This window comes from Halichoerus grypus, chromosome 5 (genome assembly GCF_964656455.1).
Source record: "Halichoerus grypus chromosome 5, mHalGry1.hap1.1, whole genome shotgun sequence".
NCBI lineage: Eukaryota > Metazoa > Chordata > Mammalia > Carnivora > Phocidae > Halichoerus > Halichoerus grypus.
In genome coordinates, this window is record NC_135716.1 from 133,939,721 (window position 1) to 133,966,801 (window position 27,081).

General features: G+C 39.6%; 1 protein-coding gene across 1 annotated transcript; it reads right to left on the minus strand.

Moving 5' to 3' along the window:
• DYNLT5 (dynein light chain Tctex-type family member 5) lies at positions 1-26,323 on the minus strand. The gene is made up of 5 exons (XM_036077682.2): positions 26,224-26,323; positions 24,245-24,366; positions 8,026-8,117; positions 1,458-1,582; positions 1-390 (listed from the first exon to the last, which is right to left on the minus strand). Exons 2-5 carry the CDS (start codon positions 24,361-24,363, stop codon positions 187-189), a joined length of 540 nt encoding a protein of 179 aa, XP_035933575.1. The 5' UTR covers positions 24,364-24,366; positions 26,224-26,323; the 3' UTR covers positions 1-186.
• Between the last annotated feature and the right edge of the window lie 758 nt (positions 26,324-27,081).

Below are 27,081 nucleotides of genomic sequence, written 5' to 3' on the forward strand. Positions count from 1 at the left end.
GTCTTTCCTGTGCTATACCTTCCCTCCCTCAGTTCTTAGAAGAGCATGAAAAAGTCCAAAAATTCCAGTTGTTTGAAATATTAGTGTTGTTTCTTTCTCAAACTTCTGGGTAGTAAAAATTTCGTGGACATAGATATGGCCTATTTTTTGATTAAAAAAAGTAAGAACTAGATTTCTTCTTTTCAATCACTCGAAGTAAACAGCATAGACACTTGCAAGAGCAAAGAGAGAAGAATTTCTGAAAACATAAGATGAAAAGGTATCACTTTTAGGATCCCAGAGGCATCTGCTTCCAATAAGAATGCTCTGACTGTTCAGTTGTCCAATGTGAACAATCACAATTAGCTTGTACCGTGGAATCATCAGGTCCTTGACCTGGGTTTTAATAACCTAGAAATTGAAAGAACAACAACAAAAAAGGTCCTCAGCCACATGGAAACTTAGGAGTCTTTATCTTTCATAAATATGGTGGATTGAAGAAAATCACATGATGTGTTGTAGATATTTTCAGTAACTGTTGTAGAAACTTAACTATGATTTCCTTTATTTTTTTAAGATTTTTTTTTTATCTATTCATTTGAGAGAGAGAGAGCAAACAAGAGCATGAGCAGGGGAGAAGGGGTAGAGGGAGAAGCAGGCTCCCTGCTCGGCAGGGAGCCCGATGTGGGACTCGATCCCAGGACCCTGGGATCATGACCTGAGCCGAAGGCAGATGCTTAACCGACTGAGCCACCCAGGCACCCCCAACTATGATTTCCTTTAAGCACTGTTCTCCTGCAATAGGACATTTAGAGACAAAATTATAGCACCAGCAGTATGTCTACATTTTCTAAGACACATGGAAAAACTGTAATCCAGAGAACAGGATTTAAAGGATTTGTTACATTCTTTGAAAATCTACATTAAGACAGCTTCCCTTCAAAGAATGCTGGCATGAGAGTTATATCATCTTGTTTATGTGTAATTAAGTGAGCACATATCTGGAGTCTCCTGTAATAGGACTAACCATGAATGTTTATTAAAGAGTTTGTTATAAAGAGGAAAGTGAAGAAAACTTAATGGAGTGCCAGCTCTTGAGCTGATAAAAAGAGAAATGTATTTAAAGACCACAATATCTATATTTGATGGCACTCAAGGAAACTAACTTGAACAAGAGAAAATGATCATTAAAATATATCCTTGGCAATAAATTTTTAAATAAATAGGGCAGTTTGGAAACATTTTTTAAACAAAATACATGCAAAATGATACACATAATTGTTTTGGCAAAGGCTTTTTACACACACACACAAACACACACACACACACACACACACAGAATATGACCCAATAAATATTTTCATAAAATATAAACAAGCATTTTTACTGCTTCTGCAAATTAATTGCCTTCATCAAAAAGTAAGGGTTGTCCTCTTAGCAATATTCTAGTTAACACTTCGAGCAAATCACATATATACCTCAGAAATTGTTTTAGTCATCTGTCTACAGAGCTCTGGTTCATATTGTTCTTCTTGTAGATAGTTAGTTAACACATCTTTCAGGATATGATTGACAATGACCGCAGGAAAATGTTTGGTAGGACCTGAAAATACAGATGAAATTTCTAAGTAATTTCAAATGCTATCCGCCCACCCATAGTCTAATCAAAAGAATACTGAATCATGGAGAGACATTTCATCTTCTGGGTGGCCTCTATTTAAGGAGAAAATGGTCCTAATGAGGTTTCTACACAGGTTCTCTGGCAGAGGGGCAGAAGACAACACACTCGTCCATTTACTAGGCTACCTAAAGCGTGTATATTTAATACCATTGAGGTTTAATATTGAAAGTATCCTCCCTTCCAGTTTCCAGTGTTAATGACTTACTTTAAAGTCTCAACATCTTTCTAACTGACCCCCAGCTCTTATATCTCCAGCTCTTATATCTCCCACCTATGTATACCACACTACAACTGGAGGGGTCGCTCCAAAACCCAGATCTGGCTGTGATATTTCCCTTAGCAAAATCTAAGGTCCAGCACCTCTAGCCCCTTCGCCCCCCACCACAGCTCTCTATGTGGCTGGTGTTCCAGTCTCATGAACCTCATCTGTCTTTTAAGGGATGCTTGTGGACATTTGTTCTTACTCCTCATTTTAAGTGGGATGGCCTTCCCTATCTTGTTCATCTGAGAAATACCCACGCACATTTCAAGGCCAGCTCAAATGTCTTCTTCTCGAGGCAGCCTTCCTCCTCTCCTCAGGTAAAAAAAAAAAAAAATCATCCCTTCTTTTCAGTACTCCCAGTTCTCTGGATCCCCACTGCTCTGAATCCACCTGACAATAGCTAAAGCATTTCTGCCTTTCTCCTCAGTGAAATGGTAAGCTAGATCAGATTTTATCCTCCTCAGAGTCTAATACAATGCTAAAGGCAGAAGAAATATTTAATGTGTGATTTCTGAATTTAAATAGAAATAAACATTTTATAGGTAATAATCATAGTACAGATAATAACTACTTTTATTGAGCATTTTCTACATGTCATGTACTGTGATAAGTATATATTTATTACCTTACATAATCTTCCAATAAATCATTGGGGTGAATTTTACTGTTATCTCCCTTTCACACATGGGAAAGCAGAGGCTTAAATACATTGAGTAACTTGCCCAGAATCACACAGTGACAGAGCTGGGAGGTCCTTCTTATTTTATCTGACTCATGAGCTTATATTCTTAACCACATTTAGTCCACGTTCAGAGCAGAGGCTTCAGATGGATCTTCTTTATCTTGCATCCCAGGAATCTTCCCTATCCCTCTGGGGAGTATTAACCTCATCATCTCTCTGCCATTGAACGACACGTGCATGTGCCCAGAGCCTGGCATATAGTGGCCATCAGTATTTGCTGAATTGATATGGATAAAGGAATGAGATCAAGAATTATATTCAATTCTATTTTACTAGTCACCAGTATCGTTTAAGTGTTTATTTTTAATGACTGTATCAGGGTCCAAAGACATCTATGGCACACTAGAAGTAGGACAATTCCTGGAGGATTTAATAAAGAGACTCCTTAGGAAGTTCTGAGCAGGATGCAGGACCAAAGGATAGTGCAGTATCCCTTGGCTAGTGAAATTGAGGGTGTTACCCTCATCCCACCCCAGGCTTGAGGGATCTGAGAAGGGAACTCTTACTAGATCCAGAAGAGGCATGTGGAGAGGGATCACTTGAGGGCAGCTATGCCCTTCCATTGGTGGATACAAACAGCGTGAGCTGAACCCACCTTCAGGGTGTGGGGGGAAATAAACACCCTAGCTCACACTCCTCCCCCACTCTGACTTCCCACTGAAGTTTTCCATTGACCAGACTTAACTGGAAGGATACAGCCTGTGCCTGTAGTTGAGTTAGGTCAGCCTCCTGGGACTCAATACATAGTATTTGTATTCTGATTATTATATAGGAATTGTTCAATTAAATCAGCCTAGGGAATGAATCTGGGTAGGTGAAAGGGAGAGACACCTGATACAAAGAGTATGAAGATTAACCCCAATATTTAGTCAGCAGGAATCTATGTTCTACAGGACAGACAAGCAGTTATAAACACTGTAGGCCTGTAGGTTTAGCACTCCAGGTTGGTCCTGACTGCTCCCGTCTCATGGGGTCAGATATAGGGCACCAGCCTGTGTGGCCAAGTTCCTAGGTACCTACAAGCTTCTGGGTCGTCTTCCTGTGGATCTTTTACATTTCCATTTGCATTCTCAAGTGAAACGAGGCTAAATTTGAGAGTGGTTTCCCCCTTTCTATTCAAGAAATTTAAAGATGTTACTACTGGCTCGGACTAAATTAAATAGATTATGTATGTTCTAACTATACCTTTCTGTTGTTCACTCCCTCCTACCAAGCACGCATATTGCATATGGCTTGACCTACATCACTCACATGGAACTTAATTTGGGCACATATTATGGTAACTTGTATGCCTCGTTCCCTTCAGCAAATAGTAAATTCCCTCAGTGCAGATATTTGTCTGTCTAGTACTCCTCCCTGTCATTTGGGAACAGCCTCTTGCCTCCTAGGAAGATGAGAATTTTCCAACTCTGACCAGATGGTTCTCTAGGATCTACCGTCACCTCCGTGAGCCCAAGTCCAGTTATGGTAGATTGGGCCAGGAGCGGCACTCGCCCCAAGCCGGGCCAATTAGAATCCTTTCTCAGAATTTTGATTTTAAACTGGAACTTGGGGTGGGGGGGAAAGTCAATCTCTTTCTGGTGATAAAATGTTATGACATGTGACCCTGAGGCACTGCGGAAGGCCATGATTGTCACCATGGAGAGGAATGCGGGCCACGGTGAGAGAAGGAGGCCCACACCCAGCTTAGTGCTGGACAGACAGAATGCTGGTTGCACCTGAGTCCCTGTTTCCAACAGCTCCTACTGTCCAGCTGTACCAATATCTTTTCTGCACTTGGCTTTGCGGCTTTTTTTTTTTTTAATCTCATTAACTAGATCCTATTTTGAAGATATTTTGAAATATCGTCATAGACTTTTTTTTTCTCACTTGTTTTGTGACCTCTCCCTTGTGCGGCCGGAATCATCCCTTGCCTAGCTCAGGATGGGAAGATGAGATGCAAAGACAGAGAAAGAGTGAATGTTCAGATTTTGACTTCCCAAATGAGCTCCCTAATCTACTTTCAGAGTCAACTAATGGGAATGGCAAAACTTTTTTCTTTTCCTTTTCTTTCTTTCTTTCTTTTTTTTGAGTGGATTTTTTTTTCTTTAGGAGGAAAAAATATTTTTAGAAATCAAAAAGCAAAGATCTGAAGAAGGGTTGGGGTGAAAAAAAAGAAAGGAAAGGAAAAGAAAGGAAAAGAAAGAAAAAAGAAACACTTGTCACAAAAATAGATTTAAGGTAGAATAGATAAAATTTTGGTTATTTAATATGTCTGTGTGTCAGCTTCCCCAAATTGGCGTAATAATAAGAATTATCATGTATTGTTTTTTTGTTGGGATTAAATGAGGTAAAATATTTAAAACCTTTAGAATAGTGCCTGCCATGCACAAAACCCCCCTACTCATTAGGTATTTATTATTATTAGTGTTGTTGTTATGGTTGCTACCTCATTTTGAGGGAGGAGATGGGGATTGTTCTTGCAGAGAAGGCAGCAGGATTGGGCAAGGGTGTAAGTAGGGAGGCAGTGAGACTTCCACAGTCAGGAAGGACCCTAGGGGGTGGAGTGAAGTCAGAGTGGAGAGCCTGACAGTTTTTGTCCATGAGAGCATTTGATGACAGGGTCTGATCATCCCATGCACGCTGAGCTCAAATGATGTCTCTCTCTCTCTCTCTCTCCATCTTTAGGTTCTACTTTTTTGCTATGTTGTCTACATTCTCAGGCAGGCTGTGTCGATGTGCCAGCAAAAATAGCCACCAATATAGGTCTTGCCTGACCTCCTGCTTACAGTCAGTGTTTTTAAAGAATCAGATCCTTCTTTAACCATTGCTCCAGAAAAAGTACTGTGGAGAACTCATTCCATAATTAATAGGAAATTATATTGGATGTCACAGAAGGCCTGTCTTCTTACAGATTTAAGGTGAAGTCCTAGAGTCAGTCACTTTGAGAAACAATAACATAATGAATGAAGAAGGAATTTAAATGCATTCCTTCATTTAATTCTCACAACATCCCTATAATGTATGAACTATTATCCTTTTTTTTACAGATAAACTGAGATTCAAGGATGCTGATACCTTGCTCAAACATTATTTAGGAACTGGCAAGACTAGTATTCAAATTCAGATATATTGGATCCTACATCTTGTATTTTTTTCTATATTCATGGTTTAATAATTAATTAATGAGAAAATATAAGTGGTCTTCATTATAAGAAATATACTTTGATTTTTCCATTCCCCTTTTTCCTTCATTAATTATACTTATGTTTCATCTCATTCTGGCTATAATTACACAGATAAAGGAGGCCAAATGTACTAAGCATTTAAAATGTGTTTAGATGATGCAAATATTATTAGATAGAATGTGAAAAATTAAACACAATAATGCTGATGATTGACAGGTTCCCCCACACACACTCTTTTGGGAAGTATTGCATTGTGTAGATATGAGAGAAAATCTTTACCAAAGGTCCACAGAGTACCTTTCAGATGCAAGATAAACTCAGAAACAAGTAGAAGTGGAAATACATTTTTGTTTGAGTATTAACAAGATGGCTAGTTGAATGCTTAAGAAATGGATTGTTAAGCATAAAAGACTTTAATCATAAACAAATAACTCACATGACTTTTTGTAAGAAAATATGGGAAATATTTTATGCTAAGCTATTTATAACATTACTTTTTTAACTTGGTTCAACACTCAGTACTTCTAAAATTGATAAAATTAGTTTGTTTATTTAAGGAAAAAAGTTATGAAAACATATCCTTATGAAGAAGAAACACAGGACTTCATAGTTCAACTCCTTTATCTTGTCAAAATCTGATTCAAACCCTTTCAGCATGCAGAGCCTAATGTCATAGGCATCGAAAGGGTAAGATCTTTTAGTTATAAGTGGAGGAAAACCTGACCCAAACCTAGCTTGCCTAATAAAAAGTCTAAGAGCAGATAGCTAAATTTAAGACTTGAATAATGGATTTGGTTCTCTCTCAGTCTCAGGCTTCATATGTTGGGGCAAGATGGCAAAAGCTCACATAGCCCTACTTCTTTCAGGTTTCAGAGCCTAATCGGCTTCTTCAACAGCCCGAACAACATTGTCTAAGTTGAATCGCAAAGGTTTTGATTGGCTTGACCTATCAAAGCGTCATATGCTATCCCAGAATTAGTCACTGCTGTCTCTCTGAAGCTAGTGTCAGCTTCAGCAGAATTTCATGGACCAAAAGTGGTAATGATGGCAGCGGTGGGCTTCCCCAAAGGAAACTGGGTAAGGTTACCAGAAAGAGTAGAAAATTATACTGGATGGCAGGAATATTAGTTGTCTACTCCAGGCACTTTGAAAATACCAGTAGACAGACTAATTATGGAACCTTGTAATCCATGCAGTCTTGGGGATTACTGTAGAAAACTGGCTACAAGGCCTAATGGGATGCATTGATGGTCTATAATTTTCCTGAAGTTAACTGGCTCCAGATGGAACCACTCCAGCCCATAGAGTCCTTCCTTTGGTCATTGGCAAGTCTCTGTGGAATTTCTGCATAGCAGTAATTATATGCAGTGGGCAGATAATAGTGGGCAGGTACACATTTGGAGAAAACAAGTTGGTCTATGAGAAAACATGAATGCGAAAAAGTATTCACTGTGGATTCCATCTGGGAGTATAGGAGCAGGTGCAAAGATCTTTGTTTTCAAAGCCTCAGTGGAAAGGGATAAACACCTCTGTCAACGAGGGACCAGAAATCATTTGTTTTTGCTTTGAAGGCTTTTTTTCTCCACCTATCAACAACACTGGTTGGGTTTGCTGGCTAAAACTTCAAGGCATATCTCTTTCCTTTAACTTGAGTATGTATAAAATAACTGTACAAGATAACCCAGAAATACCCAGAAATGAACTTCTTCGTCCAGTAATACACAATACACATCAGTGCTGCCCAGTGAATTGCTTGATATTTAGGAAACACTGATAAAGAAAACTAAGCAATGGGTGTTGGTCCTATCTTGCAGAGAAGAAATTAAAACAGCATCAAATCACTTAATTAAGATCCCTTATATTGTGTTAGTATTGAAGATAATGCCATGTTATCAGAAGCTATTTTAAGTAAATAATGAGATTAGAAGTTTAAAATAAGGGGGTGCCTGGGTGGCTCAGTTGGTTGAGTGGCCAACTGTTGATTTCGCTCAGGTCATGATCTTGTGGTCTTGGGATAGAGCCCCGCGATGAGCTCCATGTGCTCAGTGCAGAGTCCACTTGAGATTCTCTCTCCCTCTTCCTCTGCCCCTTAGACCCCTCCCCCCTGCTCTAAATAAATAAACAAATAAATAAATAAATAAAATCTTTTTAAAAAATGAAGTTTAAAATAGGAATGAGTGATAAAATAACAGACCCAGCTGATAGGTGTTTTCCATCTGAACTGTAAGGCGAGAGGCATTATCCCGTTGGCTCGGTTCATCCGTATAAGACACAGTACTCCTGGAGCTAAAAGCAAGGGAGAAAACAAATTTCAATAGTTACCATAATAATAATAACAACAAAACACACATTCTGCTTTCAGCAAAAATGTTACAAGGGTAAGGTTTCTCTAAGAATATTTCAAGCAAGTCTCAGGTAAATATCCCGATGTCTAAAGTCTAAAACATTTTGGAGATGGAACCATTAAAGCCTAGAGAAGTTACTTGGAGCAGGTCTCCATATAGTGGTTGCAGGCCAGCGCAGCGCAGTGAAGCCCAAGGCATCTGACTATCCAGAAAGTGTTCATGGGGTGGTCTGTCTGTGTGTACATGTTTCAAAAGCCATTGCCAACGGCATCTCTACCACAATGCAAAGGCTCTCTCCTCAAAGTGGACAAAACTGACAAAAGGGCCTGGGGGATTTAGGAGGAAGCTTAAAATGTTGGGAAACAACTATATATACTCGGGATATTATAATTTATAAAAGTTCACTCCTATACATACCACACAAAATCCCTTTAGTAGAAAAAAGAAAAACAAGAAACTCACCTACATGGTGAGAGAAACCACAATTCACCCAAACTATGGTAAATGGTAAGCATTCACCACCCTTTCCAACATTAAGAAAGGGTTTTGGCTCGGTTACCAAGGCAATATAAGCTTATCCAGGTGCTGAACAGGAGACCCAAGCAAAGAGGAGCCCCTAATGTCCCTCCAGCACCACTTAATTCTGCTTAGTTCAGAGGAAATTCAACTGTCGCTAAGGGCAGCCTCACCTCTACCCCCAATTCTCTCCACCTGTGAAAATGGAGGTTAAGACAGATGTCATTTCAAAGGAGATACTACAATAGTGTGTGGGTGTGGTTATGTGTGTGTGGTTATGTGTGTGTGCTCAGAGTGACCACTTTTCTAAGCAGGCTATGTTTTGCCTTAATTAAATAACAGGTATTTGTTTTTAATCTTTTGGGATTTTTTTTTTCTCTGCAAGGAGATTAAAATACTTAGTTTTCAGCTGTTTACAATGAGTAAAGTTTTTGCAAATGACATTTTAAGAAAATCACAGGAAATCTTCAAAAAATCTTTAATACAATTTGTGTGACAAATTAAGGTTTACCCACCCATCCCAAGAAATTGATGCAAGTAATTATGGCTGCATTTTCATGATAGATTTCTGGATTAGTGATTTAGTCCTCATTCTTGTAACACCTGCTTTCCCCAGTTTTCTGCTGCCCTTTGAAGTAGCAACCAACCTGTTTGGTCACATTGGCTGCAGGTGTTGTGGGCAGTACCCACAGAAGATGATCGCTTCTGCTCAGAAAACTCCATGCTGCAAAAGCCCCCCTGATTCGAAGATAAACCAGCCTGTCTTGATATGTGCTACTTTTCACTTTACCAAACATTTTCCATCAAAGATCTCATTTTACCTTCACTAGACTCTCTTAAGCTAGTAAATGAGTTATCATTCTACCTATTTCAGAGATAAAAGGAACGAGGCAAAGGGCTTAATGCCATATGTGTAGGAAAGACAGACTTGGATTTCAAACATCCTATTTACCTCCCACTAACAAAGTCTCACACATGATCATTTTCTGACAGAATGAAAATAGGGACGACGACCACCTGAAATCATTAATGACTGCATTTGAAACTCACTTGCACAAATATACACCAGATGTTAATAAAAACCCAATTTCTTTTCTACTGAACACCATATTAAAAACTCATAGAAAGAGAAGTAGTGTTGGTACAAAACTCAAAGTAGTATAACTTGGAAGTCTCAGACAAAAGAACAAATAAGAATTTTTTACGAACAGTCCTCACTATTGCTTTGTTCTGTGTTACTGAAAAGTTGATAATCAGTGCAGTACTGTTTATCAGTATGAAACTGGAAAGTGTTGTAAGGGCAGTTTAAAAAAGCCACTGGCTGGGGGCATCTGGGTGGCTCAGTCGTTAAGCGTCTGCCTTCGGCTCAGGTCATGATCCCGGGGTCCTGGGATCGAGCCCCACATCGGGCTCCCTGCTTGGCGGGAAGCCTGCTTCTCCCTCTCCCATTCCCCCTGCTTGTATTCCCTCTCTCGCTGTGTCTCTCTCTGTCAAATAAATAAAATCTTTAAAAAAAAAAAAAAGCCACTGGCTGAAGATAGGTGTGCCAACAGAAGGTATTGCAGACTGACTTTTTAAAACTTACCGAAAATGATTTCATTCAGTGCCTTTTCGTTTCCACAGTAGTCATGTCAACGGTGCATGCTCATTGTAAAAAGTTCAAAACATAGAAAAGTATAAAGTCTAAAGGAAAATTACACAAAAAATTACTAACCCTAGTGGTTACCTAACCACTGTTAACATTACAAAAATCTTTTTAGACATGACTTTGCACATGGGAGCATAGGATAGATGCTTGGCTCTTTTTTTCTTCACTCGAAAATGTACCATGGATAACTTTCTATGTTGATAGATAGTAATCTACATCAATATTTTAAACATCAAGACAGTATTTAATACATGAACATACTACGTTTTATTTACCCACTTGTTCTTCTGGCCATCTAGGCTGTTTCCAAAACTCCATTGTTGTGAAGAAAGCTGTGGTAAACATCGTGGTGGGGACTGCCTGCCGTTTGCTCTCTAGTGTCCTCTCCTTCTTTGGTAACAGAATTCTAAATTTGTAGGGATATTTCTCTCTACACCAAAGACAAATTCTTGGATTTCCCTGGTGCTATTGTGGCCATGTGGCTTGTAAGCCAATGAGATGTAAGCGGAAATTTTGGTTGAAATCCTGAGAGAGTTCCCTCAAAAGAATGAATTCAATCAAGAAGAACCTGTTTCTATCCTTGATGACTGGAATGTGGATATGATGGCAAGAGTTCAGCAGCTATCGTGGGTTTTGAGATGACCTTATACATTACACATCAAGAAGAGAGAAGAAGCCTGGGTCCCTGAATTGCTTCCCTCCAGACTTTTTACATAAGAGAAAAATACATTTTTATTTTAAGTCACTATTTTTGAAAAAAATTATTATTATAAGAAGCATTATATAATATGATACAAATTCTAACTGATACAGAATTTGCTACTCGGAAGTGGAATGTTGCAAGTACTGGAGGACAAAACTTGGGGTTAGTTTTGGGGAGGAGATAGGGCTTTGGAGAGTGAAGGTTCAGATATTTTGCTGTAACCTAGAATCCTTTCTCATGCAGAAGGAAAATAGTTGGTTTGTCTATTGCTTTCTGTACCATGTATCCACTAAAATTATACCTTCATGGAAAATTACAGAAAATTTTTACTTGTTACTTTAAAAAAAACTCTGTTTATGGTATTTTTTGAAACTGAGATCTGCTTAAAATGAGATGGGTTGGAAAAAGGAAGAGAGAAGAGAAAACAATGAACTGAACAGAAAAAATAAAATATTTATTCCTTGAAATAGAGACAGAAGGAAGAGATAAAATATTAAAAGTGCTTGCAATCTGGGTAGCTAACATTAAACCAGAATATGGGTTTGGTAAATTTTTAGAAATAAGAGAGATTCTGTATTTGAAAATGGGGAATGACCAACAGCAGTTTAGAATACTGACTTGGAAATTAAACAGTACATATTTTCTGTTTGATAAACAGCTTTACTCAAGCCCTTTGAAATTTTTACAGATAAAAATGTGAGATGCTCAAAAAGCAATTTTATAATTTTAATTACCAGTGCTGTATACATAGCAGAAAGCATTTGTTGGGTATATGTCACAACATTACAAGTGGCTAAGTTTCAGTTGTCTATGACCAGACTTTCCATAGTTTATAATAATAATCCTTATAGATAGATACATGATCTCATCACAAGGGGAATGTTGTAGTTGATTTTATTTTTTTAAATGTGAAAAATGCTCTTGGGGCGCCTGGGTGGCTTAGATGTTTAAGCGTCTGCCTTTGGCTCAGGTCATGATCCCAGGGTCCTGGGATCGAGTCCCGCATCGGGCTCCCTGCTAGGCGGGGAGCCTGCTTCTCCCTCTTCCTCTGCCTCTGCCTCTCTCTCTCTCTCTGACTCTCATGAATAAAAAAAAGAAAAGAAAAGAAAAGAAAAATGCTCTTGCCGTCTATGTGTTTCATCAGCTTATTGGCATTTAGGGAGGAACAAGATTCAATTGGCAAAACAGGTCCAAGAGAGTTGTCAAGTTTTAGGAAGGAAGGTAGATGAAAAGTAAACACAGGAAAACTGAAAGTCTGGCAGAAACTACTGGTGAAAACAAGGAACAAATCAACCAATGTTATTCTTGGGAGAAGAGTAAAAATTTGTAACTCAATGCAAGTTTCAATAATACTTGGAATCATATGTACTACTGCTGAGGACAGACGTGGCATTAACCTGGATGCAGAATTAGCTGCATGAAACTGGTCCACAATAACAAAAGGAACCCTACTATATTGTACCTGATCGACACAGGAAACATCCATGCCAACCCAACAGCCTGTGTTCTGATTATGCAGGAAAGAAGCAAAAAGAAAATTAGCTAAGGAATTGGAATATGGTTTACTCTTTCATGAAGTTCAGTTCTCCTGAAAACATCTTACAAAGGTACTTGCTGGTCGTTCCTTGAATTACACCGAATAAATACAAGGCTTGTCTTATTGTTATGACTGTTAGACACAGAAATAATTTCAATTAAATCTCACCAGCCTCAATATTATCCAATTATTATTGAGAATTCATTTCCAGACATTTTCACTGCCGTTATTACTGAGATGTTTTGAAGCTGCAGTAAGAGATAATATTTGAATGCATAAATGGCCTTGGAACCATTAATTTAGTAGACTAAGAAAGTCAGAATATCATCTCTTTCTTCCATTTGTAACCATTAAATGTCTGGAACTACCATATTTTGAATGGTATCATTTAAGCAGTTTTCCCCCCAAATCTGTTACTAAAGTTACGTGCTGCCTCCCAGTGGAGATATTTCAGAGCGCACAGAATAAAAAGAAGGCTTCAGGATGTACAAATTTGGACTTTTGTTCTTTTGTTTTTCTCTCATTCTTTCAACAAATATTTATTGCTCACAACCAGAAGGCTGGTGATACAAAGAAAAATTAGATTCCCTGTGCTCAAGAAACAAGATATTGCAAACAACATGAAATATGCATAAAGGCTCACTTAGTTGAGAACTTTCTGCCTCAAAATGTCCAAAGGATGTTTTTATGAATGTTATGTTTAAGAGCAAAAACATACCAACTCTTCACTAGAAGATGGAAGTTGTCTAGTAAGGTAATTTAGTTTTGTGACCATTTACTTTATAGCAAGTTTGCTGGACTTTTATGTAGCTTTGAGATATTTTATTCACATTATTGGTCCCATCGTGCCAGTAAGAGAAAGGTTATAATAGAAAGGTCAAGATACATTTTCATAAATGAGAGAGGAGAGAAAATGACATAGCATGTGTTCTTGTAGGATATGTTTTTCAAGACTAGGAATGCTTCTAAAGGACAAAACCACACAACCTGTAAAAAATCTAGTTCTGATGTGACTGAAGATAATCCAGGAAAGGTGACTGACAAAATACAATAATTTTGAGTGTGTGGATAGAAAATCAGAGCATCTGAAACCCGCTGAACTAATGTTCACTCAAGAGAAGGTGAGGTTAAAGCCAAAGGCAGCTGATGAAAATTCTGTTGCAGCTCCTGGATGAATGGATAGATTCAAAGTTGCATTACTCTTGGCAATCATCACTCAGGTGAGGCTGAGAGTATGGGTACCACGGTTACCGCTACAACACTACGGAGATCATGAAGGAGGGGTGTGGTCTGTCTGAACAGATTTTCAGCACAAATGGAAGTCTTTCTTTCTTTCTTTCTTTCTTTCTTTCTTTCTTTCTTTCTTTCTTTCTTTCTTTCTTTCTTCTTTCTTTCTTTCTTTCTTTCTTTCTTTCTTCTTTCTTTCTTTCTTTCTTTCTTCTTTCTTTCTTTCTTTTCTTTTTCTTTCCTCCCTCTTTCTTTCTTTCTTTCCTCCCTCCCTCCTTTCTTTCCTTCCTTCTCTTTTTCTTTTTCTTTCTTTCTTTCTTTTTTCTTTTTCTTTCTTCTTTCTTTCCTTCCTTCCTTCTTTTTTTCTTTTTCTTTCTTTCTTCTTTCTTTCTTTCTTCCTTCCTTTCTTCCTTCCTTTCTTTCTTTCTCTCTCTCTTCCTTCCTTCCTTCTTTCCTTCCTTCTTAAAGATTTTATTTATTTATTTGACAGAAAGAGAGAGAGCACAAGCAGAGGGAGAGGGACAAGCAGGCTCCCGATGTGGGGCTCCATGTGGGGCTCGATCCCAGGACCCTGGGATCATACTCTGAGCCGAAGGCAAATGCTCAATGGACTGAGCCACCCAGGTGCCCCTCTTTTTTTTTTTTTTTTAAATAGATGCACAATGGAATGCTTCAGCAAAGAGTTAAAAGTATACCTTGTTTTAAAAATTTGAAAATTTAACAGTTTCCATTGCTGTAAATGCATCTTATGTTTTCAAGATGAAAGTCCGTAGTCACCTGGCCTTAACACTTACATGAACCTGTGAACCTAACCTGTTTGTGAGCAATAGAACTTGTTTGTTCAGGAATTAGTATACTGCAATAATTAGTCATTCAAAAAATATTTACTGAGTTGCTGTTATGTTCCAGGCATTCTTCTAGGTTCTTAGGATACAAAAATGAAATAAACAAAGACCTTTGCCCTGTTGGAACTTAGTGAGAAGGGACAGATCATAGACAATAAAATACTAAACTAGTAAATTATATATTATGTTAGAAAGTGATAAATGCTACAGGGGGAAAGAATTGCTTCATTAAGGGTCCTTGAAAGTAGATGGAGGAGAGGGTGCTGTTTGCAATTTTAAATAGAATGGTGAAGATAGGCTTCCATGAACAAAGACTTGAAGGAGGAGAAGAAAGGAGCCATGTGAATAGCTGAGAGAAGTGTGTGTCAGGGAGAGAGAAAAGCATATACCCAGGGTTTGAGGCAGGATGCTGCCTGGTATTTCTGAAGAAGGCGTAAAGCCCAGAGGAGCTGGAGCGGAGGGAGCAAGCGGGAGGGTGAAAGAAGATGAGGTTACAAAGGTGTTCGGCAGCTAGACTATGTGGAGCTTTGTGCACCACTGTAAAACCCTGGTTTTTACTCTGATCAAGTGGGAGCCTATAGAGAGTTTTGAGCAGAGGAACAGCAAGATCCACTTTATAGTTTACAATGATCACTCCAACTGCTATTTTGAGAACAGACTATAGGCTGGTAGGTGTAAAAACAGGGAGACCAGTCAGGAAGCTCTTATAGTAATCCAGGTGAGAGAGGACAGTAACTGCTATGGACTAAATTTTGTCTCCCCAAAATTCATATGTATGTGGAGGACATATGCCGCCTTACCACGTGACTGTATCGGAGCTACTGCCTTTAAGAAGGTAATGAAAGTTAAGTGAGGTCATAAGGGTGAAGCCCTGAGCCAAAAATATTGGAGTCCTTCTATAAGAGGAAGAGAAACCAGGGTTCTCTCTCCATCATGTGAAGACACAGTGAAGAGGTCCCTCTACGAGCTGGGAAGAGGGAGGTCATGAGAACCTGACCATGCCGGCATCCTGATTTCAGACTTCCAAGCTCCAGGATGGTGAGAAAATCAATTCCTATGATTTAAGCTGCCCTATCTATGGTATTTTGTTATGACAGCTTGAGCCGACTAACACAGAGACTCAGACTGAGATGGGAGCGGTGGGGGGGTAGTGGTCAGTAGTTGGGTTCTGGATATATTTGCAAAGTTGATTCAACAGAAGTTCCTGAGGCATAAGAAGGGGGGCAGTTAGATAGAGAGTTCAGTTGTGAGCATGCTGAGTTTGAGATGGTTACCAGGTACTGAAGTGAAAGGTCAATAGGCAGTTAGATCCATGAGCGTGGGTTTTGGGAGAGATGTGAAGACTGGAGATATGAATTTGGTGGCATAATACCATGTCTCAGTCACTAGACTGGAGGAGATTCCTGAAGGGATAAGTTCAGGACAAGAGGCGAATAGGACAAAAGACTGCTCTCTGAGGCACTCCAACATTAAGAAACTGGGGGGAAAGAAAGGAGCAGGAAGAAGACGGAGAAGGGGGAACCTGTCAGGTAGAAGGAAAATAGGAGAGTGTGTGTCCTGAAGCCAGGTGAAGAAACTGTTTCCAGGGCAAAGGAGAGGTGAGTGGACAGTGCCAAATGTTGAGAGGTCAAGTAAGCTGAGGACTGACCGCTGGATCAGCAACGTGAGCATCATGATCTTGATAAGAACAGTACCATAAGTTCAGGGACAGTCCATTTTGTTCACCGTGGTATCTTCAGCACTTAGCACAATGCCACGACCCAGGCAACAAAAATGTGTTTAATGAATAAAAGGAATGACTCTGTCGTCATTATGATTCTCATTTTATAGATGACATATTAAGACTCAAAGAATATTAAATAATAGCTAGTTAAGCAGATCTCGGATTCAAACACAGGTGTTGTTTGACTCCAAAGTTCTATGTGATAATAATAATTAATACTTGCTCTGTTTTTAGATGTGCCAAGAACCATTCTAGGTGTTTCCATATATTTTTTTTATGAATTCTTACCACACCCCAAAGCAACAATGACTATTTTTAACCCATTTTATAGAAGAAGAAGCTGGGGTAAAGAAGGCCCAATAACTTATGCAAGATCAGCAGCTTAAGTGCTCAAGCTGGAACTTGACCCCAGCCAGTCTATGCAGAACAGATCTTTGAGCCACTCCATTCAACTCCCTAGCTATGTTCCCTCCTTTAGAAATACTGCACTAGTTAGCCAGGGGCTGCCATGACAGAGTACCATAGATGAGGTCGCTTGAACCCCAGAAATGTATTATCTCAGTTCTGGAGGCTGGACGTCTGAGAACAAGATGTTGGCTCACTCAGTTCCTTCTGAGGGCCGTGGAAGGAAGGGTCTGTTCCAGGCTTGTAGATGGCTGTCTTCTCTCTGTGTCTTCACATCCTCTCCCTCTATGTGTATCTGTGTCCAAATTTCCTTTTCTTAGAAGGATACCAATCATGTTGGGTTAGAACCTACCCTAATGAGCTCATTTAAACTTAACTACCTCTTTAAAGACCCTGTTACTAGATAAGGTCACATTCTGAAGTACTGGGGATGAGGACTTCAACATATGAATTTGGCAGGCATGGCGCATTCAGCCCATACGACAAATACAAACACTTTCATGATGTCTCTAAATTCTAGGGTCAGAGAAGTACAGATTATTTGCCCTGTTGTCTGGGAGTTGTGATCATCTCACAAGTCACTCTATCTCACCAAGTGTCATCTTTCTCAATGTATGGGGAGAATAGGACATGCACATATTTATTTTTTCTAAATACTGGGTTGGATTTATTTGCTGAATGGATATTTGTTTTTATTCTCATTTGTCTAGCAAATACCAATATTTGGTATTATTCTTCTTTCTTATATTTTGCCATTCAGATGGATACAAAACAGTATCTTGGTTTTGTGTGTGTGTGTGTTTGAAAATTTTATTTTATTTTTTAAATTATGTTATGTTAGTCACCATACAATACATCATTAGTTTTTGATGTAGTGTTCCATGATTCATTGTTTGCATATAACACCCAGTGCTCCACGCATTTTTCTCATTCCAAGTGAGTTCGAGCATCTCTTTATATTCCTCTTCTCGAGCGTCTCTTCATATTCTGCTTAGCCATCTGGCCTTTGCCTCTGCAAACTGCTCTTTATCTCCTTTGACTATTTTTTTTATTGTCAATGCGCATGATTAAAAATATATATATATCTTCTGCTGGCCTATTAACTGTGTCTATTGTATTTTTTATTGAACAGAAATGCTAAGTTTTATTGTAGTTATATTTATCAAGTTTTTTTCTTTATGTTTCTGTTTTTTCATTGTGGGATCTTATTTAAGAAATCTTTCCCTAGCCATAGAACACAAAGATATTCTCCTAAACTTTCTTCTATTAGCTTTAGAGTTTTCCACATTTCAGTCTCCCATGTGAAATCTACTATGAAAATGGTATAAGGTAAGAATCCCGCTTCATTTTCCTTCACCTAGTGAGCCATTTTTCTCCCAACATAATCTATCGAAAAATCCATAATTTCCCCATTGCTCGTACATGATGTTTCCATATAATCGTGGGTCTATTTCTGAGGTTCCATGTGTTCCATTGGTCTGTTTCTCTATTCGTGCACCTGTTTATTCCTGCATTTACTGTCATTTTTACTTACTACAACTTTGTGGTATATCTTAACACTTGATCACATTCCCAGGGCAGTTTTTACAATGACACCAATGAAGGATTATGTACAAAGATGTTCCACATGGCATGTGAAAGGCAGTCTGGATGTTCATCCCTAGGGGAATGGATACAAACATATGTGATGGATATATATGAAGAACTATTATGCCTCAGTAAGAAGCAAAGAGCTAGAATCCATAGTTACATGAGTAAATAAAAAAATTAAAATGTTGAACGAGATATATGAAAGCAAGAAAACAAAATGAGATTTATAGCACAACACCATTTATCTAAGTCAAAATCTTTGTAAGTACTTGTTCTGTATTCTTTCGTAAGGTGGTCCATCAAGTGCGGCACAAAAGGAGATGGCGGGAGGAGCTCGGGAAAACACAGCTTACTATACTCACAGATCCTAGAGATAAGAGACATGCCACACCACGCAGGACTATGTGGAAAAGCACCAGAGTGTCAAGACGCAGAGGACAGGCGCAAGGGAGAGATGGGGCCAGAGCCTTTATTGGGGTTTCTGAGGAAAAGGCAAAACTGGGCCCAGGAAACAGTTCAAGACTGGCTAGTCTGAATAATTTTGGTGGGCTCTGAGCTAGAGGAGCGTACCTAGTTGCCTGTACTTGGCTCTGGGCCAATTAAGGCAGAGGAATATTGCATGCTGGGTGTTGGGGGGTATGTAGAGGGGGCTAGCTCTGGGTTGGATAGTTGCATATAGAAGGCGTGTTTCCAGCTGAGACCTTAGCTAGCTTCAAGAATTGGCTAGACCTGGGAGGGGCAGCCTCTCCCCAGCCAGAAAGGTTGTTTTAAAATGTCAAAACATCATAATATACAGAAAATTTAAAATATATATACATATATATTTTATAAGTATATATATACACATATATATACATATATATACACTTAAATATGTGTATTCTTGTAGCATGTGTCATCCTGTGTGTATTAGAGTGGGTGCCTTTTGAGGGTCAAGAGCCAAGTGTGGAAGGGGAAGAAGAGGGACAATCAGGTAAACAACAGGGGTCTCGCCCATATTGGTGATGGCAACATGCTATGAAATGAAGAATATTTTCAACTCTGTTCCTGAGAGAAATAAGATAATAAATTAGATAACTGGAGATCATAAAAGTATCTTCTCTACTTAGCCCACAGGATTTTTATGAGAATCATCTGGGTATTGTATGTGAAACAATTTCATCATCTATCAAGTACAACATGAGATTAGTTTTTACTGTGGTTTAATTTGGGATCATGGCCATTTCAGTTTTCTCAAGTTTCTCTCTCTTTGAAGAGGGGAAGCTGGATCTCATCCAGGTCTTTTGGGGGCTTTAATTTTATTTAGATGGCAAGGGAACTTATCAAAATCAGGAAACAGGTCGGGCAACATCATTTTGTAATTGCACGTAAGCAGCTCACAGCAGTCTAGGTTGAAATCATAGGATAAATTCATCACGTTTAAAATTACTTGCTCACCAACTGTCCCACCAGATTATAAACTCCCCAGGAGCACAGATTATTTCTTTGTGGTTCCCTACCCAGCACAGTGCCTGGAATGTACCCATTGGGCAATAAACATTTATCTCAAATGAAGTAATGAATGCAGTATTTTCCATTTTTGCAGAGAAAAAAATTACCAGGTGGCTTTCAGTTTACTTGAAAAATGACCTTCTCCAGAGTAGAACTCCACAGTTAGTTACGTTCACATGCCCAACGGGTGGCACAGTAATTGGCACCGAGTAGAAGCTCAGGAAACCTTGAATAAATGAATAAGTGAAGGAATATCGTGTGGCCTAACTAGGGTGTTAGATGTCACCCGTGGGTTTAAATAGAGAGCAGTGGGATCCATACTCAAAGTTCCTGTAACATGACATCACTGTAATTTTGGTTTGAGACAAAAGAGAGACTCTTTAGTCCCCAACCTTGGGCCTGACCTACTAGGTGAACTACCGGCCTCAGAGAAAATAAACCTGGCTATCATGTCACATTATCCTGGGAAAGTCACTTAACCTCAGGCTTCTGTTTCCATTTTAAGAACATGTGAGTAGCACATCTGTTCAAATACTGTTTGAAGGCTGCCAAAGGCTGACCTTCCAACAAGAAAGATGTCATTGTCATTACCTGCTCTTACCCATGGAGGGGAAACAGAAGGCTCAGGTGAATGAATAGAAGAGTTTCATTAATGTAAGTTACACACTGACAGCCAATTTTCAGAGGATGAGAATACTTGCCTATATACAAAAGCCCATTTTGCCACTTGCTAATTCTGTAGCTTTGGAACTTCAACCTTTCTAGGCTTCTGTGTCTTCCTTTGTAAAATGGGGATGATCATAGCATCTATCCTAGAGAGCAGGGTCAGCAAACATTTCTGTAAAATGCCATCAAGCAAATATTTGGCTTTGTGGATCCTATGGTTTCTACTGCAACCACTCCACTCTATAGTGTGAAAGCAGCCAGAGATGATACATACATGAATAGGCATGGCTGTGCTCCAATAAAAGTTTATTGATGGATACTGAAATTTGCATTTTTATTAATACTCACAGGACAAAAAATATTATTAAAAAATTTTTTTCAACCACGTAAAAACCATACTTAGCTAGGGGACCATACAAAAACAGGTTGGACCTGGCCCTTGGGCCATAGTTTGTCACCCACTGCTACAGAGCTTCTGTGAGACTTAAATGAGGTCACAGTGAGGGCTCAATAAATGTTAGCTATTTTCAGCCTTATTACTATCAATTATTTAAGTGAAAAATCAAACAAAATTCAAAATTATAGATGAAATATGACGACAACTAGAAAGGTATAAAAAGAAATATGCCGACATTCTCACAGTTATGATGCTGGGAGAGTAAGATCCAGCTTAAGATGTTTCTTCTTTTAAGACTAAAACATAAAAATTACATTATAATAAAAAAAACATGATTTAAATAAAAAAGGTCCAGCCCTAAAAGCAGTTAACAGTAATTATAGTGAATATAAGTTCAATCTTCCTTTTGTAATTCAGAAGGCACTTGGGATATCCATTATGCCTAGGGATCAATGTAAAGAACTAGTTACTACATCATGGTGATTAATGTAACATAATAAAAAAAAAAATGAAAATAAAATAGAACCAAAAAAAAAAAAAGAACTAGTTACTACTATAAAACGATGTAGACATAGAAACCAAGACTGGAGGGCTGAATCTATGCCGATCTTACACCACACCCAAGAAGTGGCTTTCCAAGTAGGCCTACGTCCTACTCTTCTTTGCCTTCCTTATCAGTGTGTTTACTGCTATAAAGGCAAATAAGTCCACAATCTAACAAGAGAGACCGACATGAAAACAGCCAAATACAGTAGCTTGTAGAAGAGAAAAGCAGCAGGAACAGAAAAGAACACCCAACCCATCCAGAAGTGGAAGTGGTTGTACCTGAGTAGTTGAGAGAGCTTCCTAGAAAGGTGGAGCTGGAGCTAAATCCTGAGGAGGAGGAGAAGGAAGCCAGAGTGTAAGAAGAGCAGTCCAGACAAAGGTATCCCATGGGAAAGCAACATGGGGCAATGGCTGGAGGCAAGACAGAGCACTGAAGGATTATAAATGTGGAAGTTGAGTATGGCCAGAGAGTAAGACGCAAGCAGGATAGTGGAGAACACAGCGCTAGAGAAGTAGGCAAAGATCTCTGAACCCTATATGCCTTACTCATGATTTAGGACCCTCTCCTGTCACTAAATCGTTCCTTGACCCATAAGCCTCAGTTATTTCATGGTAAAATGGTAAGAATGAGGTCTACCTAGTAGGATTAATGCTAGGGCTATTAAATGAGATGATGTATTTGGTCCTCGGTATATTTCAGGATAGGTTTTATACTATTGAAATTGATCTAGTCAAAAATTGTTTTTAGGGGCGCCTGGGTGGCTCAGTCGTTAAGCGTCTGCCTTCGGTTCAGGTCATGATCCCGGGGTCCTGGAATCGAGCCCTGCATTGGACTCCCTGCTCAGCAAGAAGCCTGTTTCTCCCTCTCCCACTCCCCCTGCTTGTGTTCCCTCTCTCGCTGTCTCTCTCTCTGTCAAAAAAATAAATAAAATCTTTTAAAAAAATTGTTTTTAAATAACTTTGACAAGAAAGGTATATGCTTTTTCCATAAAACACTGCAGTGTCAAAACAATGCCTTCGTTTGATAACCACTGAACTTTCAGAATTTTTCTGCTAAGTGAAGACTCATTTCACGAAGGAGAATCACTCACAAAGTCTGGTCCCAGACAGTGCTGAAGACCTTGAAAGTAAGTCGGAGTTAGAGTTGAGGAGGCAGCCTCCCAAATGGCCTCTGTACTGCAACGGTATTTGGAAGCTGGTTATTTGCTTTCTAAGAAAAAAAATATTCAAGTAGAGGATTCATTCTGAGTGTTCTGAGAGTCCAAATTTCTAACTGTGAAATAAATCAATGAAATGATCACTTAAATGTATTTGTCAGTGAAAAATCTATCCTCATGTGTTGGTAACACGATTTCTGTATTTTTGTTACTTTTAATTTGTATTTATATTTCATCAATTAAAAAAGAGAGCTCTCTAATTATTCAAATTTGGCCATGTTCTGATTCTAAATTACTTTCTAATTTGCTTTGAAAGGGAAGATGTAGATGAAAATGATGCAAATAGGAATGACAAGTGAGTCTTTAGATGAGGCAATTTTTTTTTTTAATCACAGAAACATGATTTATGTCAGACTATTATTATAAATATTTTCTTGGAAAAAAGTTGAATTTAAGCTAACAATTATTTTAAAATAATTTTAAAAAGAACTTTTACCCTTAAATATTGGAAATAGAGGCCAAAATGGCTTAAGTTCAGAAGCAAAAGTTGCAGAGATTAATCTTTCTCTCAGCTTTGGTTCTGACATTGGCTGGGATTGCTACTCCTTTACGTTTCCTATCTGTAAAAGAGGTTGTATTTGTAATCCACAAACATCAGGGCTGGAAAGTCAAATTTTAATTAAGTACATTAATACACTCTGAGAGTAGAAAGTAGAAAGATTTAGGGTCAGAATTATAATGTAAATCTATTCCAGTTTTTCTGGTCTCCACTCCATAGGACATACCAGCTCCAGCTGCCCATCCTTCCACACCCTTCAATGTCGTGGAAATTGTTAAGAAGGAAAGCTTATTATATAAGTTTATTAACCTCTGCATCAGATATTTTGTTTTGCTTTCTTCGCAAAGGCAGTCAAAAATAAATGCTATGCAAGTATTAAAAATTAATTAATCTTTTTAAGGGAGCAAATGCAGTATGTAGCAAGAGCCAAAAAAATGTACTTCCTACCCTTCAACCCACTAATTATATTTCTGGGAAGAAAACAAGCAGAAACTTATTATATAGTGAAAAAGAAAAAAAGTGGAAACAAACTGAAAATGCCCAAGAATTGGGGCATGGGAACTAACCCAGAATTATAAACTGACAAAATATTATGCAGCCATTTAAAAGGAAATGGTGAAAACTATTGAAAATACATTACAAAATTTGTATAAAATAATGCTAAATGCAATATGTATATATATATATACCCTATATATAAAGAGAAAGAGATTATAAAATGCAAAATCTATGCATTTATGTGATACTGAGTAAAACAATTCAGGAGATGTGTAAGAAGTAGCTGGTCCACACTGCATATGGCATTTCATTTGGGTAGATGATTTTTTGGGGGTGCTCTTTGAAATAGTACAAAATGCTGCTGGAATCAACAGAACACTTAGATTTTCTCATTCTCTTTTCCTTTCTTTTTTAAAATATAGCCCCAAGAGATGACCCAATATGTACTTGCCCATTTTCTTCCTTTTTATGTCCCAAAGGACATTTTTTTTCTTCCAATAAGCACTATGCGCTGGTTATTCAATAACTGAATTTAGGTTATTAGACATTCAGTTACTCACTTTTTGGTGTTCCCGTGAAGTTCCTTCTGCCGGAATTCACGACCACTTAAAGAAGACACACTCCCCCTTTTCCTTACTGAATGTGCCATTCTGTCTTTAGCAATTTCTGACATCATCATAACCTATGGAAAACAACTTCTATAAAATAGCAGACAAAAGATCTAAAAATATTTTAGTGAATATAACACAGAGACTCGTTCTAGTTTAAAAAACACAGATAATTCTTCTACCATTTTTTGAATGGGGAAGTGTGGTTTCCCTAACAGTGATTTTTAGGAGATGTTGTTATTCTGGTCAGTATAATTGGAATAATTGATAACTCTGATAACTTTTATCTATGCAATAGTATATAATTCACATAAGCAGATGTTAAGCTGTGGCAAAATGCTTAATAGCAGAAGAGGTTAAGTCACTGAGAAAAGATAGCCTTGTGTAGAAGAAAGACAGATTCTACACCCGAAAGCAATATTTTTTACTGCCCTCCCCCCAAATTAATCTTGATAAAAGTTTGCTAATTAATATTTGTTGTTGTTGCTGCTTTACTTTGAAAAATTAAAACTGTCTTCCCCAAAGGGTATTTTTTTCAAGCAACAGTGACTTACTTTGTAAAGAGCACAAAGAACTTAACCTGTAACAAAGTATTTTATTAGAAAACCTACTTCCTTCTCCCAAATGCTTGTCAAAAAAGCTGGTAGTAGCAACGGACTTCTCAGAATTCAGACTGTAAGTCTACTGCCCTATTGCCTACATACAAATTTAGATATTCCCTTAAATTATTTTATAATCTGTAAATCTGAGAGCACAAGGAAGTTCTGTGCTAGACACTAAAACAGAACTAAAAGTCCCTGCCTTCAAGGAGCCGGCGTTGAGTGGGTGGGGCAGACAAGGGCACAATCTAAAACCTCGGTGTGATCAGTGTCAGGGCGGAGAGAAGCAAAGGGTTCTGGAGGGCACACAGGATGGCAGAGGTACTGTGTGTTGGAAGGGAGGCAGTGAGGAGTGTGTGTGTGAGTGTGTGCCTGTGTGTGATTGTGGGCCTATGTGAGAGAGTGTCTACATGAGTGTGCACATCCCTGTGTTTGTGTGTGTGTGTCTGCGGGTAGGTGCCTGTGTGGGTACGAGTGTGTCCCCATGAGTGCGTGAGGCTGTGTGTATGAGTCTCTGTGTACATGGATATAAGTGTGGGCCTCTGTGTACCCGTGCGTGCACCTGTGTGTAGGAATGATGGATTATCTGTGCACCCAAAGGGGTGTGTGCCTGTGTGTGTGTTTGCGTGTCAGCCTTTGTGTGTGATGTGTACTGAATGTATGTGTGCATCTTGGTGTGTCTGCTTTTGAATATATTAGGGTCTGTGAATGTGAGTGTGTGTGTGTATCTGTGTGTGCTTGTGTGTATGAGTGTCTGTGTGTATGTCTATATATAATGAGTGTGAGTGTCTACGTGAGTGTGTCTATGTGTGTGGTAGGACACACTGAGACTGATTAAGTGGGTCATTCAGGTTCTGATCCAAAGTGACATAGATAGATCTTGGTCTGCTCCCTGGTTTCCAGAGCTGGAACCTAGAGGTCCCCAGGGGTGCGGTCGCCCAGTGTTGTCTGGCCTCAGAAGACTGCTCGGGACTCACGCTGCTCCAGGAGCAGAACAAGCTGGCCAGCTCTGCACTGGGCATCACTCTTAAGCTCAGACAGGCAGCAAGTCGGTGGTGGTGGTGGTGGTGGTGGTGGTGGTGGTGGTGGGAGTGGTAGGGGGCAGGGGTCGCTACCAAAGGCCAGGAGTCACTAGCAGTTCCCAAATTTGGGGCCACTGTTTCTTATTTGTCGGGGGGAGGAGGCGTGGGGGTCAGGGAGCTCATGGCCCAGGCAGACAGGCCATTTCCTACCACAGGGCCCTCCCTCCGCAGCCCCACGCAACCCTGGAACTTGCGGCGTCTCCCTCTTCTCAGCTCCCACCCCGCGCCGTTGCGGAGAGGGCGCACTTACCTTCAGCAGCGCTGGAGTTGCCGTGGGGCTCCGCCGGGGACCTCCTGGACCTCGCGCTCGCTCACTGGGGGAGCGGGCGCCGCAGGGCAAGGCTCCCTCCTCCCGGGGCTCCCTCTGCCTGCGGCCGCCCGCTCACTCACTCCCCTTGTGCTCTGCGCCTGGTCTCCAGGGTGACCTCCTCAAACAGAGTCGTCCCCCCCCCCTCCCGGAGCGGACACAGTAGCTGCGTGGTCCTCTGAGCCGCCTTAAGGATGTAAGGATCTCATCGTCCCTGCCCAGAGGGCGCCGCCTTGAGCCCGATTGTGCCCTGGAGTGGCCGGGAGCTGGGGGGAACAGGTTCATCCTGCTGCGAGGAGGCCATAGGGACTCAAGGCGCAGCCCCGTGTTCCCTCATCCAGTTCCTTTCCCCTAAATGTCAGGGGCAGGAGTGGGAAGTACTGCGGTTTCCTGGGACAGGAAATCTGAGGCACAAAGAGAAAGTAGAGCTCCTCTTCCCTTTCCCAGACCCCAGACCCTACTTCCCACCAGCCTGCTCCAAGGTACAGAAGCGTGATCATAAGGCTAGTTATTGAGAGCTTGTATTTACCAGATGCTGGCAAACAGTTTTCGTTTTATTTAGTTGTCCCAACAACTCGGTCAGGGAAGGGTTGTTCTCCCTTTACAGTAGAGAAAATTGAGATTCTGAGATATTAAATAATACGCCCAGGGCCCCGTGCCGCGCACAGGATTATCTCCTAAACATACAAACGGGGCTCCTTCACCTTCCTTAACAGCTCTTTTCCCAATCGCTTAAAGTTCAAGAAGCTTTGAAATGGAGGCTGTTTGGCCTCGAAGACCTACCTGACATATCTAATAGGC

What these genes read in the sequence shown, in the direction of transcription:
- DYNLT5 (XM_036077682.2), bottom strand. Translation starts at nt 24,363, where the DNA reads ATGATGATGTCAGAAATTGCTAAAGACAGAATGGCACATTCAGTAAGG. An exon ending in GGAAAACACCTATCAGCTGG is followed by an intron (nt 1,583 to 8,025) that starts GTCTGTTATTTT and finishes CTGTATTTTCAG; the next exon opens with GTCCTACCAAACATTTTCCT. An exon ending in TGACTAAAACAATTTCTGAG is followed by an intron (nt 391 to 1,457) that starts GTATATATGTGA and finishes TTCAATTTCTAG; the next exon opens with GTTATTAAAACCCAGGTCAA.